The 18358-nt window shown below is 37.3% G+C and overlaps 1 protein-coding gene across 16 annotated transcripts in view; it reads right to left on the bottom strand.

Annotated features, from left to right (window-relative positions):
• Positions 1 to 18358, bottom strand: part of KMT2C (lysine methyltransferase 2C) — a 298256-nt gene that overhangs the window by 179592 nt on the left and 100306 nt on the right. For 14 of the 16 annotated variants that reach the window (XM_031664996.1, XM_031664992.1, XM_031665006.1 and 11 more), the window contains 2 exons: positions 5153 to 5353; positions 1263 to 1411 (listed from right to left, as the gene is read on the bottom strand). In XM_031664996.1, coding sequence (XP_031520856.1) covers positions 1263 to 1411; positions 5153 to 5353 — 350 coding nt within the window. Of the gene's footprint in view, positions 1 to 1262; positions 1412 to 2338; positions 2422 to 5152; positions 5354 to 18358 lie in introns of those variants that run through there. The other 2 variants (XM_031665004.1, XM_021936454.2) reach the window with 2 other exon arrangements.

The following is an 18358-nucleotide window of genomic DNA, read 5'->3' as shown; positions in this document are numbered from 1 at the left end:
GTGCAACAGAGCAAGACTCCATCTCAAAATTAAAACCAAAAAAATGCAGACGTGCAGCTCACAACTGAAATCTACTGAATCAAAAACTCCTGCAGTGAGGCCCAGCAATCTGTGTTTGGTTCTTTTTTTTTTGTTTTTTTTTTTTTGTTTTGGTTTTGGTTTTGAGACAGGGTCTCACTTTGTCACCCAGGCTGAAGTTCAGTGGCATGAACACAGCTCACTGCAGCCTCAACCTCCAGGGTTCAAGCAATCCTCCTGCCTCAGCCTTGCCAAATAGCCAGGACTACAGGCACATGCCTCCAGATCCAACGAATTTTTTCATTTTTTGTAGAGAGAGGGTTTCACGATGTTGCCCAGGCTGGTCTTGAACTCCTGAGTTCAAGCAATCCACCTTCCTCAGCCTGCCAAAGTGCTGGGATTACAGCTGTGAGCCACCGTTCCCTGCCAGCAATCTGTGTTTTAACAAGCCGTCTGGTTATTATGATGCTCATCTGAAGAATCACTGAATTAGTGATTATTTCTTCAACAAACAAAATTAGTTTTTAGTCATTTTATTTAAATATTATATATGTATTTGGTATGTTTCTGGTATCTTTAAAACAAACAAAATATTATTTAGTACTCTGTTACGGTGATATACAAAGGATATGTATAGAAAATAAACTGCACATACACCTCTACTTCCCTCATCCCACAGTGAGAGCACATATCAATGATTATTAACGCTTGAACCTTTAAATTATCCACCACATAACACTTGAACCACTATCAGTCAATCTGCAGTTCAACTATAAAATGAGATGCACTTTAAATTCCAGTAGCACCATATCATGAGTGCTGAGTTATAATACTGATATAATAAGATAATCTACCTGGCTAAGACCTATTTTCATTCATGCCCAAATAAAACAGACTCAGAATGCCACATTCCCCAAGTTCTCACTTAAAAATTTTCCCCTTTAAAATATTCCTTTTCCTCAATTGTCAGATCTCCATGGCACTGCTATCTACACAAGAATAAATACAAGTATTTTAAAAAGCATCCAGTCTGGTGGTGATACTGTACAGATTTTAAACAAATTAGATAAACCTTATTAGACAATTTATTTTACCTAACCAGGCATATTTAATAATTATTTCTTATAGTATGATTCTAATTATTTCTAGATGAAAGGTATTTATTATTGAGGACATTAATAATGCATTAAAATTAAAATGCTTCCAGAATTAAGAGGCAGTTATTATTGAAAACATGCCCATACCTGTAGAATCAAATAAGGCTTGGACATCAATGGCATCTGGAAGCCCAACCAGACTGAGTTCATCCCACAGTTTACCAGCCTGATCATCTGAAGCTGTCTGGGTGCTTACACTTACACAAGATACTATATTCTGCTGAGGAGATCGTTCTCTGAAAATAAAATAAAATAGCTGTGAAAGTGAAAACAAGCAGAAAATTGTTTCATTTTTAACTGTTTAAATGCAATGTACTGCCAAATCAATTTTAATTTATCAGGCATTAACTGTCATAAACCAACTTTTAGAATTCATCTGTTAGTATTATCCATGGTATAATATTAAACTGGGTTGCCATATATTATATAAGTAACAACTAAGCAAAAGAGTCTCCAAACCCATAGGGAAGTATTAGATTTGTTTTTCCATTCTATAATATAATGTTTTTAAAACCGACTCTCATATCCTAGTCAGGAATTGTATTTAACACATGAGTATTTCCTTTTGCTTTACTTAAATGCTTACAAAACAAACTTGATCAAATCAGAAATGTTTAGTTTGCTGTATCTTGACTGAGGACTGCCACAACAGAGGTGGCAGTTAACTATGTAAAGAAAGGATATTTTCCAGGGAAAATGAAAACCCACTACAGAGTGTGAAAACAGAGGCAGGAGGAATGGAATGTATCAGCTGTAGCTTTCTTATGATCCCGTCAACAAATCTCAACAGCTGGTCTGTGGCATGACGTTGCAAGTACTCTCAATCAAGACTGTACATCACAAATTGAAAGTAAAAAGCAAAAAAGAAAATAGCTACCAAAGGTATGTAGAATAAGGAAGATAGTATAGACAGCAAAAACTATAGTCTAAAAAAAGAACATTGAATAAAGTAAACAACGTATGGGAGATTTCAGGCTTTCAAGCTCTAACACTTTAGGTATTATTTAAGACCATTAAATAAATAAAAATGGTTATTGTACTTAATATTAAATATGTGTAATCAGATGACTACCACTAAAACTTAAATCTTCTCCTAATACCATAGTATTTAACCTGATCATAATTCTGGATTAAATCACTATTGAATATAGATCATAACTCACTGCACTTCTGTATGCTGGATATTTATCATGATTCCTATTAAGAGAAAATCAGCACAATGACCAGGGTACTAAACATTTTATACCTGGAATCATTGAAAGAAAAAAAGTATTAACATATTTCAATAAGTACATTTAAATATCAAACCATATAAAAATAACCAGTAATGTTTTTATGTTCAGCATTAGAAATGCATAGACTTTTTTAAAAAAGTTTTAGCATGCTATGCTAACTTTAAATTCTCATTTTAATAAATGCCCACAGTAAAATGAGAACAAATTCTTTCCTATAAGTATAATCTCTATTCCTACAAATATATTCTCTATTACAAATCATTGTTATTTTAGTTGGAGAAAAAAAAAAAACAAACAGTTCATCTATAATCACTAAGTGTTGTTTTAACATACTGTTTTGCACTAGTATTTGATGAGAGAAAGGGGTGTAAAAAAACCAAGAGAATGACTAATTTATTACGAATCAGGTCCTAACCAGCAGCTTAATCAAATTCAACCTTTAAGTTTTGAGACTGGTTTGTATGTATATACCATAACAGTAAGATATCAGTGTCAACACTAAGGATGACAGCAGCCCAGCTTAGAAAGAGATATCGGGGCGGATCACGAGGTCAGGAAATCGAGACCATCCTGGCTAACACGGTGAAACCCCGTCTCTACTAAAAAATACAAAAAACTAGCCAGGCGAGGTGGCGGGCGCCTGTAGTCCCAGCTACTCGAGAGGCTGAGGCAGGAGAATGGCGTAAACCCGGGAGGCGGAGCTTGCAGTGAGCTGAGATCCGGCCACTGCACTCCAGCCTGGGTGACAGAGCAAGACTCTGTCTCAAAAAAAAAAAAAGAAAGAGGTATCAAGAGGAATCAGCTGAAATGCATACCCCACAAAATTCTAAGTTATAAAACAAAGAGTTTGAAAAAAAAATCCTGATTTTTTTAGATAGTGAAAATGAGAGGAAAGACATTTTCAAAATCTCCTTTGCGAAACTGTTTTTTAAATTCGCTATTTAAACTTCATTAGTAACATACATTTTGTAAATATTTGAAATCATTACCAAGCTAAATTAATTGCCTACCCTTAAATGATGCCAAATTTTTAAGTGTACTTCATTAACTGGCATGTTATCATTACTTATTAAGTTGGTAAGCACTAAGTATATATAAAGACTTTCATTTAACAAAGGCTATTTTTATATTATTATCTGAGCTCATGAGAATTTTTCACTAAAAATTAATTTCACTTTTAAAAAAAGGAAATGAAGGCCGGGCGCGGTGGCTCAAGCCTGTAATCCTAGCACTTTGGGAGGCCGAGACGGGTGGATCACGAGGTCAGGAGATCGAGACCATCCTGGCTAATACGGTGAAACCCCGTCTCTACTAAAAATACAAAAAACTAGCCGGGCGAGGTGGCGGGCGCCTGTAGTCCCAGCTACTCGGGAGGCTGAGGCAGGAGAATGGCGTAAACCCGGGAGGCGGAGCTTGCAGTGAGCTGAGATCCGGCCACTGCACTCCAGTCTGGGCAACAGAGCGAGACTCCATCTCAAAAAAAAAAAAAAAAAAAAAAAAAAAAGGAAATGAAACCTATTTCTCAAGACAGGATTTTATATAATTGCCATTATTTAAGGCAGAACATGAGGATATAAGATACAGCCTGATTCAGTCCGTTAAGTTTGCTAATACTAATAAGTTTGCTGGCCTTCTGATTGTTTTATTAAGATGCGTGTACTCTATTGATAACTAAAGATAAGGCTATAGCCTCCAAAGCATCACAACTCTCCAAATATAGTACTTCTAAGCTTCCTTAAACTGTTGCACCTTAAATTCTTTTAAAAGATCCTCCCTCTTTTTTTGTTTCATTTCCTGCTTCAGGTCTTCAAGGCACTGGCAGCAGTTCAAAACAAGGAGCCAATCAAGTAAGTACAACACAACAATGATTTAGTACTTAAATTTGGATATAAGCCAGATAAGCACTTGAGTGATTACATCATCACCCTCAAGAGGCAGAGTCTGTTAGCTTTGCAAGCTAAATTAATTTTTACACATTCTCATCAACTACAGAAACTTCTACTCCCTTAACCAGCACAGCCAAGTCTCCGTATTAATATGGTCTTTAAACACAACTGTACAAAATATTTTAAAATATATTAGACAAGAGCTTCAGGTAATTACAATGTGCCCGTGAATACAGACATACATATATAATTACAAAAAAAAAAATCCTTAAAAAAGAAAAAAGCATCTTCTGGGAAGGAAGGCAGGGGAGGGAGAGAGGGAAGGAAGAATGTATAGGACAGTGCAACATTTTCTGAAGCACACAAACATATATATAAATTAAATTAATTAAATGATTGAATGGATCAATGAATGAATGACACAAAAGACATGAGCAGTGAAAACCAATTCTGGATTTGCTATTGTATTCTTAGATTCTTACAATTAAAAGCTTATTTAGAGAAACAAAACAAGGACTTCATTGATCCGTTTTATTAATATCTTCTTTCCATTTATAAATTCCATGAACTCCCTCCCTCTCAGCTTGTGTTACATTTTTTGAAGTTTTCTTCCAAAAGTTTAGTTTTGTGATCACACCGATTTCATATACAATTAAGATAAACTTTTTTTAAAATAATAAGAAAAATTTGTGAAAAGGACAGTTTGTTGGATTAATTGGGTTAATGGTGAGTCAGAGTATCCCATAAATGTGGAAAACATGAGACAACCCCATTTGAAAATTTATAAACATTAAAATGGAAATAAATTATATGCAGTCTTAATCTATTCCAACAATTTAAATTCAAAACTGCTTACTTTCTCTGTCCTCTTTGTTTTCGTGGTGCTGGGTTTTGCATTTTTTCATAGGTTCCATTGCTGTTGTCATCAATGTCCTTCTTGTTAGAAGGTTGGTTTCTCCATGGCAAGATAAATCCAGGCGTTACTCTGAACTGTTTTAAGTCTCCTTGTCCTAAGGAACTTTTTTCCCCACAGTAACAAAAAGCGCAGAGCTGTTCACTAGTAAAAATGAAATGTAAGTCAGAGAAGAAGAAAAGTAGCTTTATTCAACTACTTTAAGTGACAACCATAGATACTTGTGCTTTTAAATTATGTCTAAAGTGCAAGCTAAGCTTTTCAATCTATTTTCTACAGTCTATTCAGTGATTACCCATAAGAACAATTAAGTTTAATAAATTTGGAATTCTACTTTTCCATAGCATTTTTAAAAGTGGTACACATATCAAATCCAAAAAATTCTAGTCAGTACTTAGAAAAGTTATTTTCTTTCATATTTGACTAGGAAAAAATCCAAGTAAGAAAGCTAAAGATGAGGGCCAGGCACAGTGGCTCATGCCTGTAATCCCAGCACTCTGGGAGGCCTAAGATCGAGACCAGCCTGCCCAATGTGGTGAAATCCCATCTCTACTAAAAATACAAAAATTAGCTGGGTGTGGTGGCACACCCCTGTAATCCCAGCTACTTGGATGGCTAAAGCACCTCACTTGCATCCGGGAGGCGGAGGTTGCAGTAAGCTGAGATCGAATCACTGCACTCCAGCCTGCGTGACAGAGCAAGACTGTCTCAGGAAAAAAAAAAAAAAAAATGCAAGCTAAAAATGGGAAAGAAGGTAGAGTTTAGTAGCCACCCAACTGCATGACAGCTCTGTAAAACATATGGTGACAGTTTTATTTAACCACTTGATGGAACGTTCATTATGCATGATATATATATATACCACACACATGCATACACACGGGGAGATATAAAAATATAAACTTAAATAGTTCCTGGGTTGAGTGGTAGGAGATTTTTGGGGAAGCAGAAGAGCTGAATAGGAGGGAAGAAAGGGATTAGGAGCAAAGGGGATTTTTTCAGGCCAGTGAAACCATTTTATATGACACTATAATGACAGATACTGAGCCGTAATGTAAACTATGGACTGTAGTTAAAAATAATGTATCTATATTGGTTTATCAACTGCAACACAGCACGCAGTACTAATCCTGAGGGAAACTGCCGGGGGTGGAGTTGGGAGAATTAGCTCAATTTTTGTGTAAACCTAAAACTGCTCTAAGTCTATTAATTTAAAAAAAAGTGAAAACATTAAAAAATTAAGAGACAACAAACAATATACATAATGGAATATACACTTACTAAGAGATCTTAGGAAGAATGAAATTAAAGGACTGCTTCCTCTTGATCATATTTACACTTCACAAGATATTTACTGCTGCTATACCCAAATCCTTCTTCTGGGCATTAAAGTTACCTCTACGGTATTTACCCCATGATCTTACATATCTTGCATTACCAGGTGACAGAACTAACCAACAGCCTTTTGAGGTGATCTTTTAAAACTTAGCTTTAGTTCATATTGGACTCTCAACTAATTACTTTTATCAAAATTAGCTTTTGTTTTTCTAATCAATTACCTACTTCAAGTTCACGATAAATTATGTTGTCTGCTGGTACTGAGACATACACATATGCACAAATTAAATGTAATCTAATTTCAAAAAAAAAAAAATCAAGTTGAAAAAGAAAATTTCTTCTTGCCAAAAAGAGACCACCACCATATGCTTTGCCAGTATCTTACTATACTCTTATTTGTAATTTTCACTGACTATTAAGCTTACATTTATTTCACCATATCCCATTTCTGGTTTGTTTCTTCCCCTAGAAACACTACACATGAGAAGCAACAATCAGGTTGACATTAGCCTTATCAACATTGATTGTAACAGCCCTGATTAGAAAATGGAACAACATTTTAAAGCTATTGCAGAAAAATACCTTAGCCTTCAATTTTATATTCAAAACTATCGCTTAAATGTGAAGGTATAATAAAATTACTATCTGGCTTAGAAGACATCAGAAATTTTGCCACACAACAGATCCAAAAATGAAAATACTTTTAGAGAAGTACTTACATTATTAAAGAATTAGAAAAGGTTGTATGAAGTAAGGGAGGTCAAACACCTCAGAGTAATTTATTGTTGACTTTTTTTAATACAAGGTCAAAGGAAATTTCTAGCTTTTGGTCTGGCTGTAGAAAGCTCCAGACAACATTGTGCCCAACCACACAACATAACCCAACCAGAGAATCTGCAAATTCACTATTCTGAAACCCATCAGAGGGCAGAAATCACAGGGCAACCAACTCACCATCAGATGAAAGACACTTCCATAAAGAAATGAGACAAAAGTACCTCTCAGGAAGAGGCCATTGAATATCACACAAGCAGGGTAATAAGAATTCAGTAAAAGTTTTTAAGAAATTGCTAGAAGCCAAGTGTGAAACACAGTGAGACTATGTTAACACCTGTGACCACAGACAGGGGAATTCTAACCCACACAAAGCCTCCTCTCCATGTACCTCATTAGGTGCTCACACACAACCAAGAAAGAAAAACATATATACAGCAACTCAGCCAGGAACAGTGGCTCACACTGTAACCCCAGTGCTTTGGGAGGTCAAGGCAGGAGGACTGCTTGACCCCAGGATTTTGAGACCAGCCTGGGCAGCATAGTGAGACCTTGTCTGTATTTATTAAAAAAAAAAAAAAAAAAGAGGCCGAGCAGAGTGGCTCACATCTGTAATCCCAGCACTTTGGGAGGCTTAGATGGGCAGATCACAGGTCAGGAATTCAAGACCAGCCTGGCCAACATGGTGAAATCCCATCTCTACCAAAAATATAAAAATTAGTCAGGTGTGGTGGCAGGCGTCCGTAATCCAAGCTACTCAGGAGGCTGAGGCAGGAGAATCGCTTGAACCCAGGAGGCGGAGGTTGCAATGAACTGAGAATCGTGTCACAGCACTCCAGCCTAGACGAAAGAGCAAACCCCATCTCAAAAAAAAAAAATAATAAAGAAAACACATGTATACAGCAACTGAAAAACATTTTCTAAAATAGCATACAAAATCTTACTAGCCGTTACAATAATGTAAACCAAAACCACCAATTAAAAGGCAAAAACCAACAATTAAAAGACCATTTTTGAGAATAGATTAAAATTAGATTTAAAAATTGGTTGCGGCGGCCGGGCACGGTGGCTCAAGCCTATAATCCCAGCACTTTGGGAGGCCAAGATGGGCGGATCACGAGGTCAGGAGATCGAGACCGTCCTGGCTAACACGGTAAAACCCCGTCTCTACTAAAAAATACAAAAAACTAGCCAGGCGAGGTGGCGGGCACCTGTATGTAGTTCCAGCTACTCGGGAGGCTGACGCAGGAGAATAACCCGGGAGGCGGAGCTTGCAGTGAGCTGAGATCGCGCCACTGTACTCCAGCCCGGGCGACAGAGCCAGACTCCGTCTCAAAAAAAAAAAAAAAAAATTGGTTGCGGCTGGGTGCAAATACAAAAAACTTAGCCAGGCATGGTGGTGCACGCCTGTAATCCCAGCTACTCGGGAGGCTGAGGAAAGGGAATTGCTTGAACCAGGGAGGTGGAGGTTGCAGTGAGCCGAGATTACGCCACTGCCCTCCAGCCTGGGTGACAGAGCAAGACTCTGTCTCCAAAAAAAAAAGGTGCAAAAAATGTTGGAAGTATAAACACAAGAGACACATAAAACAAGGACAAAAATATTGATGGGAAAGGACGTAAAAAGATACCAGGCAAACATAAACCAAAAGGAAGTTTGAGTGGCAATAATTTTATCAGACAAAATGAAAGTTAAGTCAAAAAGAAAACACAGCATTAGAGATGAAAACGATGTTATGCACTAACAAAATGATCAATAGCAGTATAATAGATATCCATCATAACTATATACTCAGACCAACAGGCCTCAAAATGAATCTCTAATCTGAAAGAGATGGTTAAACATCTCTAATCTGAAAATCCAAAATCTGAACTGCTCCAAAATTCAAAACTTTTTAAGCACCAACATGGTATCACAAGTAGAAAATTTCACACCTAAGTACTTAATATAAACTCTGTTTCAAGCATCAAATTACTTAAATATTCTATAAAATTACCTTCAGGCTATGTGTATAAGGCATATATGAAACATAAATGAATTTCATATTCATAAATGTCTCCCATCCCCAAAATAACTTACTATGTATGTGCAAATATTCCAAAATCCAAAAAAATCCAAAATCCAAAACACATCTGGTCCCAAACATTTTGTTTTCGGTTTTTTTTTTAGATGGAGTCTCACTCTGTCGTCCAGGCTGGAGTGCAATGGTACGGTCTAGGTTCACTGTAACCTCCACCTCCTGGATTCAAGCAATTCTCCTGCCTCAGCCTCCCAAGTAGCAGGGAATACAGGCACACACCATAACATCTAACTAATTTTTGTATTTTTAGTAGAGACGGAGTTTTGCCATGGTGGCCAGGCTGGTTTCAAACTCCTGGCCTCAGGTGATCCACCTGCCTTGGCCACCTAAAGTGCTGGAATTACAGGCATGAACCCACTGAGCCTGGCCTGTCCCAAGCATTTTGGGTAAGAGATACTCAACCTGTACTAACAAAACTCAAAGATTAAAAAAAAAAGATCAACAACAGTGGAAGATTTTAATTATTTTTCTCAGAAAATACTACATCAAACTGATAAAAATTAAGTATTGAACATCTTTACTGTTCATTATTTATTAATTACCTGAGCATAATAAATTAGTTTGAGATACTATATTCAATTCTATCTACAACTAAAAGTTCACATTCTTTTCAAGTATATTAAAATATTTCAAGAGTGGATTACATAGTAGGCCATAAAAGAGTACATGATACATAGCAAGTGACCAATATCATGCAGGCAATATTCTCTGACAATAATGCAGTAAAACTAAAAATGGATAATAAATGGATAACTTAAAATTTTCCAGCCAGGTGCAGTAGCTCATGACTGTAATTCTGACACTTTGGGAGGCTAAGGCAGGTGGATCACCTGAGGTCAGGAGTTTGAGACCAGCCTGACCAACATGGCGAAACACCATCTCTACTGAAAATACAAAAATTAGCTGGGTGTGGTGGTGCACGCCTGTAGTCCCAGCTACTCGGGAGGCTGAGGCAGGAGAATCGCTTGAACCTAGGAGGCAGTGGTTCCAGTGAGCCAAGATCGCACCACTGCATAGCCTGGGCAACAGAGCAAGACTCCCTTTCAAGAAAAAAAAAAAATCCAAATATTTGGAAACTAGAAAAGATATTGTTTAAGAATCTTTCACTTAAAATGGAAATCCCAATATCTGAAATAAAATCATAATGAAAAACAATATAAAATTGATATAAAATATAAAATACTGAAATAAAAATTTCAATATATTACTGTAAGTCCTAGCAAGAGCAATATGATCAAGAGAAAGATATAAGGGATCCCAGCAGGAAAGGAAGAAGTGAAACTGTCTTTATTTGCTAACGGCATGATCTTACATATGCAAAACCCTAAAGACTCCACCAAAAAACTGTTAGAACTAATAAACAAATTTGATAAAGTAGCAGAATATAAAGTAAATATACAAAAATCAGTAGCATTTCTATATACTAACAGCAAACGATCCTAAAAGAAAATTAATACAATCCCATTTATAATAGCAACAAAAAAATTAAATACTTAGGTGTAATTTCAACCAGGGAGGTAAAATACCTATATACTGAAAACGATAAAACTCACAAAAGAAATTTAAGAAAACACAAAGAAATGGAAAGATATCTATGTTCATGGACTGGAAGAATTAATACTGTGAAACTAACTGTCCATACTACCCAAAGTGATCTACAGATTCAATGCAATATCTATCAAAATTCCAATGTCAATTTTCACAGAAATAAATTATCCTTAAATTCATATGGAAGCACAGAAGACATCAAACAGCCGAAACCACCTTGAGCAAAAAGAACAATGATGGATGCATCACACTGTCTGATTTCAAAACATTACAAAATGATTGTAACCAAAATAGTATGGTACTGGCATTTAAAAAAAAAAAGAAAAAAAACCACACATCTGGACAGGCATGGTGGTTCACACTTGTAATCCCAGCACTTGTGTAGGCTAAGGCAGGCAGACTGCTTGAGCCCAGGAGTTTGAAACCAGCCTGGGCAACATGGTGAAATCCCATTTCTACTAAAAATACAAAAACAAGCCAGGGGTGATAGTGAACGCCTGTAGTCCCAGGTACTCAGGAGGCTCAGGTGGGTGGATGGCTTCAGCTCAGGAGGCAGAGGTTGCAGAGAGCCAAGATCACACCAGCGCACTCCCGCCTGGGCACAGACACCACCCTGGCTCAAAAAACAACAAGACACATTGACCAATGGAACAGGAATGAACTCACGCATTTACACTCGGTTGATTTATAACAAAGATGCCAAGAAAACACGATGGGTAAAGAACTGACTTATCAATAAACGGCGCTGAGAAAACTGTATATCCATATGCACAAGAACAAAATCATACCCTTGTCTCACATAACACACAAAAATCAATTCAAAATAAAGTCTTACGTTTAAGATGTCAAACTATAAAACTACTAGAATAAAACATAGGGAGAAAGTTCCATGTGGGCAATAACTTTTTGGATATGACCCTGAAAGCATAGGCAACAAAAGCAATAATAGACAAATGGGATGGCTAAACTACAAAGCTCTTTATGGCAAATGAAAATATTAACAAAGTAAAGAGACAACCCACGGAATGGGAGACAATATTTAGTATCCAAATTATATACGGAACCCAACTAAACAGCAAGAAAACAACCTGATTAAAAAATGGGCAAAGGAGCTGAATAGACATTTCTCAAAAGAACACATACAAATGGCCAACAGGTACATGAGAAAATGCTCAGTATCACTACTCATTAGGGAAATGAAAATTAAAACAACAATGATATATCACCTACCACCTGTTCAAGTGGCTATTAATAAAAAGAGGAAAGATAAGTATTACCAAGGATACAGAAAAAATGGAAGTACTGTACATTGTTGTGGGGGTGTCAATTAGTACAGCCATTATGGAAAATGGTAAAAAGGTTTCTCAAAAAACTAAAAATAGAATTACCATATAATCTAGTAATCACACTTCTGGGTATATATCCAAAGGAACTGAAATAAATGTCAAAAGGATATCTGCATGCCCACGCATACTACAGCATTACTTATAATAGCCAGATATGGAATCAACCTAAGTATCCATCAATAGACGAATGGATAAAGAAAATATGGTATATATAAACAACGGAATACTATTCAGCCTTGAAAAGCGGGAGGATGGTGGCTCATGCCTATAATCCCAGCACTTCGGGAGGCCAAGGCTGGAGGACTGCTCATGCCCAGATATTCAAAACCAGCCTGGGCAACATAAGTAAGACTCCATCTCTACATAAAATTTTAAAAATTAGCCTGGTGTGGTGAGCGCACACCTGTAGTCCCAGAAGGCTGTGGTGGGAAGATTGCTTGAGCCCAGGAAGTTGAGATGCAGTGAGTTGTGATCACGGCACTGTACTCCAGCCTGGGTGACAGAGTGAAACCCTGTCAAAGAAAAAAAAGAGGGAGAGAGAGAGAAAGGAAGGAAAGAAGAAAAGGAAGGAAGGAAGGAAGGAAAAAAGAGAGGGAGGGAAGGGGGGGTAGAAAAAGAGGGGGAGGGGAAGGGAAGGGAGGTAGGGAGGGGAGGAGAAGGGGAGGGAAGAGAAGAGGGGAGGGGAGGGATTAAGGAAAGAGGGAGGGAGAGGGGGAGGGGGGAGAAAGAGGGAAAGAAGAGGGGGGAGAGAGAGAGAGAGAAAGAAGCGGGAGGGACCTGTCATTTGCAACAACTCAGAAGAATCTAGAGAATATTATGCTAAGTGAAATAAGCCAGGCACAGAAAGACAAATACTGCATGATCTCACTTATATGCGCAATCTAAAAAAGCTGAACTAATAGAACTGGTAGTATAGTGATGGTAACCAGACACTCAGAGAAAGTAAGGCAGGAAGAAAGAAATGGTAAGTTGTTGGTCAAAGGATACGAAGGTTGAGATAGGAGGAATAGGTTTTGAGATATACTGCAGAGCAGGGTGATCTATATTTTAAAATAACTATTCGTTTGGTGCAAAAGATACAAAAGTTGAGACAGGAGGAACAGGTTTTGAGATATAATACACAGCAGGGCGACCTATATTTTAAAGTAACTATTAGTTTGATGCAAAAGTGATTGTGGTTCTGCCATTAAAAGTAATGGCAAAAACCACAATCACTTGTGCACCAACCTAAGAGTAAATGTCAAATGCCCCACCATAACAAATGAGAGGTAATCAAGGTAATGGATCTGTTAATTTACTTGATTCAATCATTCCACTTTGCATTCATGAATTGAAACATCATACTGTACTCATAAATGCACAATTAGGATCTGCCAATCAAAAATAACATTAAAAAATAATAAATGTATCATGAATCATTTTAGATAAAATGTATACGTTCTGAGAAAAATATAACATGAGAAAACTGGTGCAGATGAAACAGCTGAATAGAAAAAAATTTGGAAGTCAGGAGCAAATTTAGGGAATACATATTCAAAGAAAAAAACATCTTTGAATTGAACTGGTAGCGACTTCTCTTGCTGTAAGAAACCCCACAGACCCACATAATTTTATGACAGTTACTTCAAACTTTCATGGAGTCAATACCTATCTTACAGATATTGTTCCGGAAAATATAAGAAAACTGAAAGATGCCTCATGTACGAGGCTAGTGCAATTTTGTCTCCAAAACTAGGACATTACAATATTACAAAAATTCATATTGCTTAGGAAGATAAATATTATCTAACTAAAATCCAACAGCATGTTTAAAAAATATGTCATAATCAAGTAACGTTTATTGCAAGTAATCAAGTAATGCTTACTATCTTCTACAGAAGTGGTTTTTCTTACTGAATTGTTCTGCTTCATTTTTAAATACATATGGACATAAGTTCTTTGTCAGATATATGCTTTAGAAATATTTTTCCCTTTTCTGTCATTTATCTTTTTACTCTTGTTTTGGTATTTTTCATGAAAAGTTTTAAATTTAAGTATAGTGGTATTAATCAATCCTTTTCTTTTTTTTTTTTTTTTTTTTGAGACGCAGTTTCTCTCTTGTTGCCCAGGCTGGAGTGCAGTGGCGCGATCTTGGCTCGCTGCAACGTCCACCTCCCAGGTTCAAGCAATTCTCCTGCCTCAGACTCCCAAGTAGTTGGGATTACAGGCACCTGCCACCACGCCCAGCTAATTTTTGTATTTTTAGTAGAGATGGGGTTTCACCATGTTGGCCAGGCTGGTCTGGAACTCCTGACCTCAGGGATCCACCTGCCTTAGCCTCCCAAAGGGCTGCGATTACAGCATGTAACCCACCACACCCAGCCTCTTTTCATGTGTGTTTTCTTTTTTTTGAGATAGGGTCTCACTCTGCCACCCAGGCAGAAGTGCAGTGGCAGGATCACAGCTCACTGTAGCCTCGACCTCCTGGACTGAAGCGATCCTCCCACCTCAGCCTCCTGAGTAGCACCACTATGTCCTACTAATTTTTGTATTTTGTGTAGAAATGGGGTTTTGCCATGTTCCAGGCTGGTCTCAAACTCCTAGGCTCAAGCAATCCTCCTGCCTCAACCTCCCAAAGTGCTAGGATTACAGGCATGAGCCACTGTGCCTGGCCAATCAACCCTTTTCTACAATTAGTGCTTTCCATTTGTTTTTTAAAAGTTTTTCCTTACCCCCAAAGCAATGCAGAAATTCTTCTACATTAACTTCTTTTATTAATTTGCTTCTCACATATGTCTATAACTGGAGTTGACATGAATAAATTAGGTCTACTTTCTTCTTTTTTTTTAAGTACATATAATTTTTCTCACACAACTGTTGACAGACTTCCTTCCTCACTAATTTGTGATGCCCCTTTGTTATAAATAACTTGTTCATATTACGCATGTATCTGTATCTGGGTTCCCTATTCTGATCCACTGGTCTATTTGTCTATTTCTGTGGTAATACAGCACTGACTTAATTTACTAGCATGTTACGAAAAGTCTTAGTATCAAGTAAAGCAATCCTTCCTCTTCTTCATGGGTCCTTTGGTTTATCCTGTCTTTTGCATATTCATATAAATTAAAATCAGCTTGTAAAATTTACTGTAGAAATTTTTATTAGAAATTTCTTGAACCTACAGATAAATTGGGAAAGAATATCTTTAAAATACTGAATCCCCTAAAATGTGAATATTCTATTTCTATTATGTCTGTGTTCCTTAATCTTTCCAGAAAGTTTTATAATTTTCTCTAGTAAAATAAAAGTCTTACATTTTTGCACATAATCCTAGTCACATATAATTTTATATTATTGGAAAATAATATGCTAAAAAATACCATTTAACTCTGTCCTAATATATTTAATACATGTGATTTTTGCATTTTGATTTTGTATCTAGCAATCTTGCTAAAATCCTATTAATTGTAATAGGATGATTATCTACAGATTCATTTAGAACATTTTATATACTGCCCCATTAAAATTCATTAAATTCCATCTGTACATCCTATTTTAAGGAAACTATGGGACAGAGAGATAAAAATGAATAAATAAAGGTCAAAAGTGGTGGAGCTTGGAATAAACACCAGGTCTGTATTTATGGTACGCTGGCCTTCTCACAGTGTACATTCACTCTGTCCTGTCTAATGAAAGTAACAGTGGTAGTGGTAGTATAGCCCAGGATAAATAAATAACAATGGCATTGCTTATTAATCTACCTCAAGGTTATGTTTCCATGTGGTATGAGCATCAATCTACCTATATTTTTTATGTAGATAGCCAATTATTGAGTAACCTATTCTTTTCCACTGATAGGCCATGATTATTATAAATGAAATTATCATATATTCATGAGTAGCTTTTAACTTTCATTCTTTGTACAAGTATTAGATGAGGACTAACAGTGACAGTGTGCTACTCACAGGGGACAAAAAGATAAGTCAGTCAGGCATACTCTGTCCTTAAGATCTGCAGAAGAGGCCGGGCGCGGTGGCTCAAGCCTGTAATCCCAGCACTTTGGGAGGCCGAGGCGGGTGGATCACAAGGTCGGGAGATCGAGACTATCCTGGCTAACATGGTGAAACCCCGTCTCTACTAAAAATACAAAAAACTAGCCGGGCGCGGTAGCGGGCGCCTGTAGTCCCAGCTACTTGGGAGGCTGAGGCGGGAGAATGGCGTGAACCCGGGGGGCGGAGCTTGCAGTGAGCCGAGATCGCGCCACTGCACTCCAGCCTGGGAGACACAGTGAGACTCCGTCTCAAAAAAAAAAAAAAAAAAAAAAAAAAAAAGATCTGCAGAAGAACCAAGCAAGGAAGTTAAGAACTACAATGGGTTCCCGAAGTAGGCCTAGAGGATACAGAGACACAGAATACTTTCAGAAGGCTCTCAGGCACCTGCTCTAAACTAGCAAATATTCTGCATTCTGTACCTCTCAATTCCACATATGCATTACACCATTTTTAATTTCTACAGAAAACATAGTAAAAATTAAAGTTTATGGTAGTATCAAACTACAAAAATTTAAGCAGAATTTTAAATGTTTTTCAATCAACTAGAACTCATTATTCATTAAAAAAATATTTATACAGCACCTAATCTCTGTCAGGGACTACTAGGTACAGGACACAGTGCAGTGAACAAAACCCACCAGCAAAGTGCCTGCCTTCAGAGTTCACATGACAGTCAAATGAACTGTTGGAAAATAATAAGTGCCACAAACAGAAAGGGAAACATCACACACCGGGGCCTGTTGTGGAGTGAGGGGAGGGGGGAGGGATAGCATTAGGAGATATACCTAATGTAAATGACGAGTTAAGGGGTGCAGCACACCAACATGGCACATGTATACATATGTAACAAACCTGCACATGTACCCTAGAACATAAAGTAAAAAAGAAAAGAAAAGAAAAAAATAGCAGGTTACTATGTAAAATATGGTGGGAGCTGCTGCTGTTTTCTTTTCCATCCTACTCCTTTATTTTGAAAATGTTCAAACCTCCCAAAAAATACTGGAGGAGGAGGAGAGGACTACAGTATAACAAACATCAGTGTGTTCTTTACCTTGATTCACACTGTATGTTCTTTTTCCTGAGCTGACTGAGACTAAGCTAAATGTGGCCCTTCAGAGGAGGATAGTATTATCAGCAAGGTGTCCTCTCTGGGAGGTAAACCAGGAGACAAGCAAAGCAAGCACCAAAGCTCTCAGAAACCCCATCAGCACATGTAAAGGAGTGAGGCCAATGTGGTGAGAGCACAGTGAGTGACAAATGACATGAGAGAGACAGTCAGGAACAGATCACACCTTGTAGACATGGTAAGTACTTGAAATTATGAATATAATTTAAATATTTAAATATAATAGTCATGAAAGAGAGTGGATAGTGGGGGACCTGATTATCATTATTAGAATAATTTTTGCAACTGTGCTATAAACAAATTGTACTATGGAAAGGTAAAGAGAAGCAGAAAGACTGGTTAAAAGGCTACTACAACTTCCAAGGGATAACAGTGACTTCAACCAAAATGGGAGGCAAGTTAAGGCAGTAACAAGTTGCTTGGGTTATCAAGTTGAGCTATAAGGTATGAGAAAAGATAGAAATCAAGGATTAACTTCCAAAGTTTCTGGACTAAACAACCGAGTGAATACTGGCATTATTTATTGAAATGACGAAATCTTGGGGAGAAGCAGATTTGGGGCAGAGGTGGAGGCAGAATCAAGCACGGTATTGGACATGTTAAGGGTGAGGTGTCTAACACACTTCCAAATGGAGATGTCAAGCAGACAACTGGACATAAAGGTCTGGAGATCAGGTAAAGAAGAGTAATGGAAATGAACACATGAGACTCTTAAGGGCACACACAGAGGTTACAGCTATCAGAATGAATGAGCTTTCTTTCCTAGTGGGTGAACAGAGACAAAAAGTAGACAAGATATCTGAGGATTTATCCTTAAGAATTCCAAAATTATAAACATGTAGAGTCTCCACAGCAACTAGCAAAAGACAAAATGAGGAGTGAGATGTCCCAAACGCAAACGAAAGAAA

This window comes from Papio anubis, chromosome 4 (assembly GCF_008728515.1).
Source record: "Papio anubis isolate 15944 chromosome 4, Panubis1.0, whole genome shotgun sequence".
Lineage (NCBI taxonomy): Eukaryota > Metazoa > Chordata > Mammalia > Primates > Cercopithecidae > Papio > Papio anubis.
The sequence above is the reverse complement of the archived record's forward strand: the minus strand, read 5'-3'. Positions and strand labels throughout refer to the sequence as shown.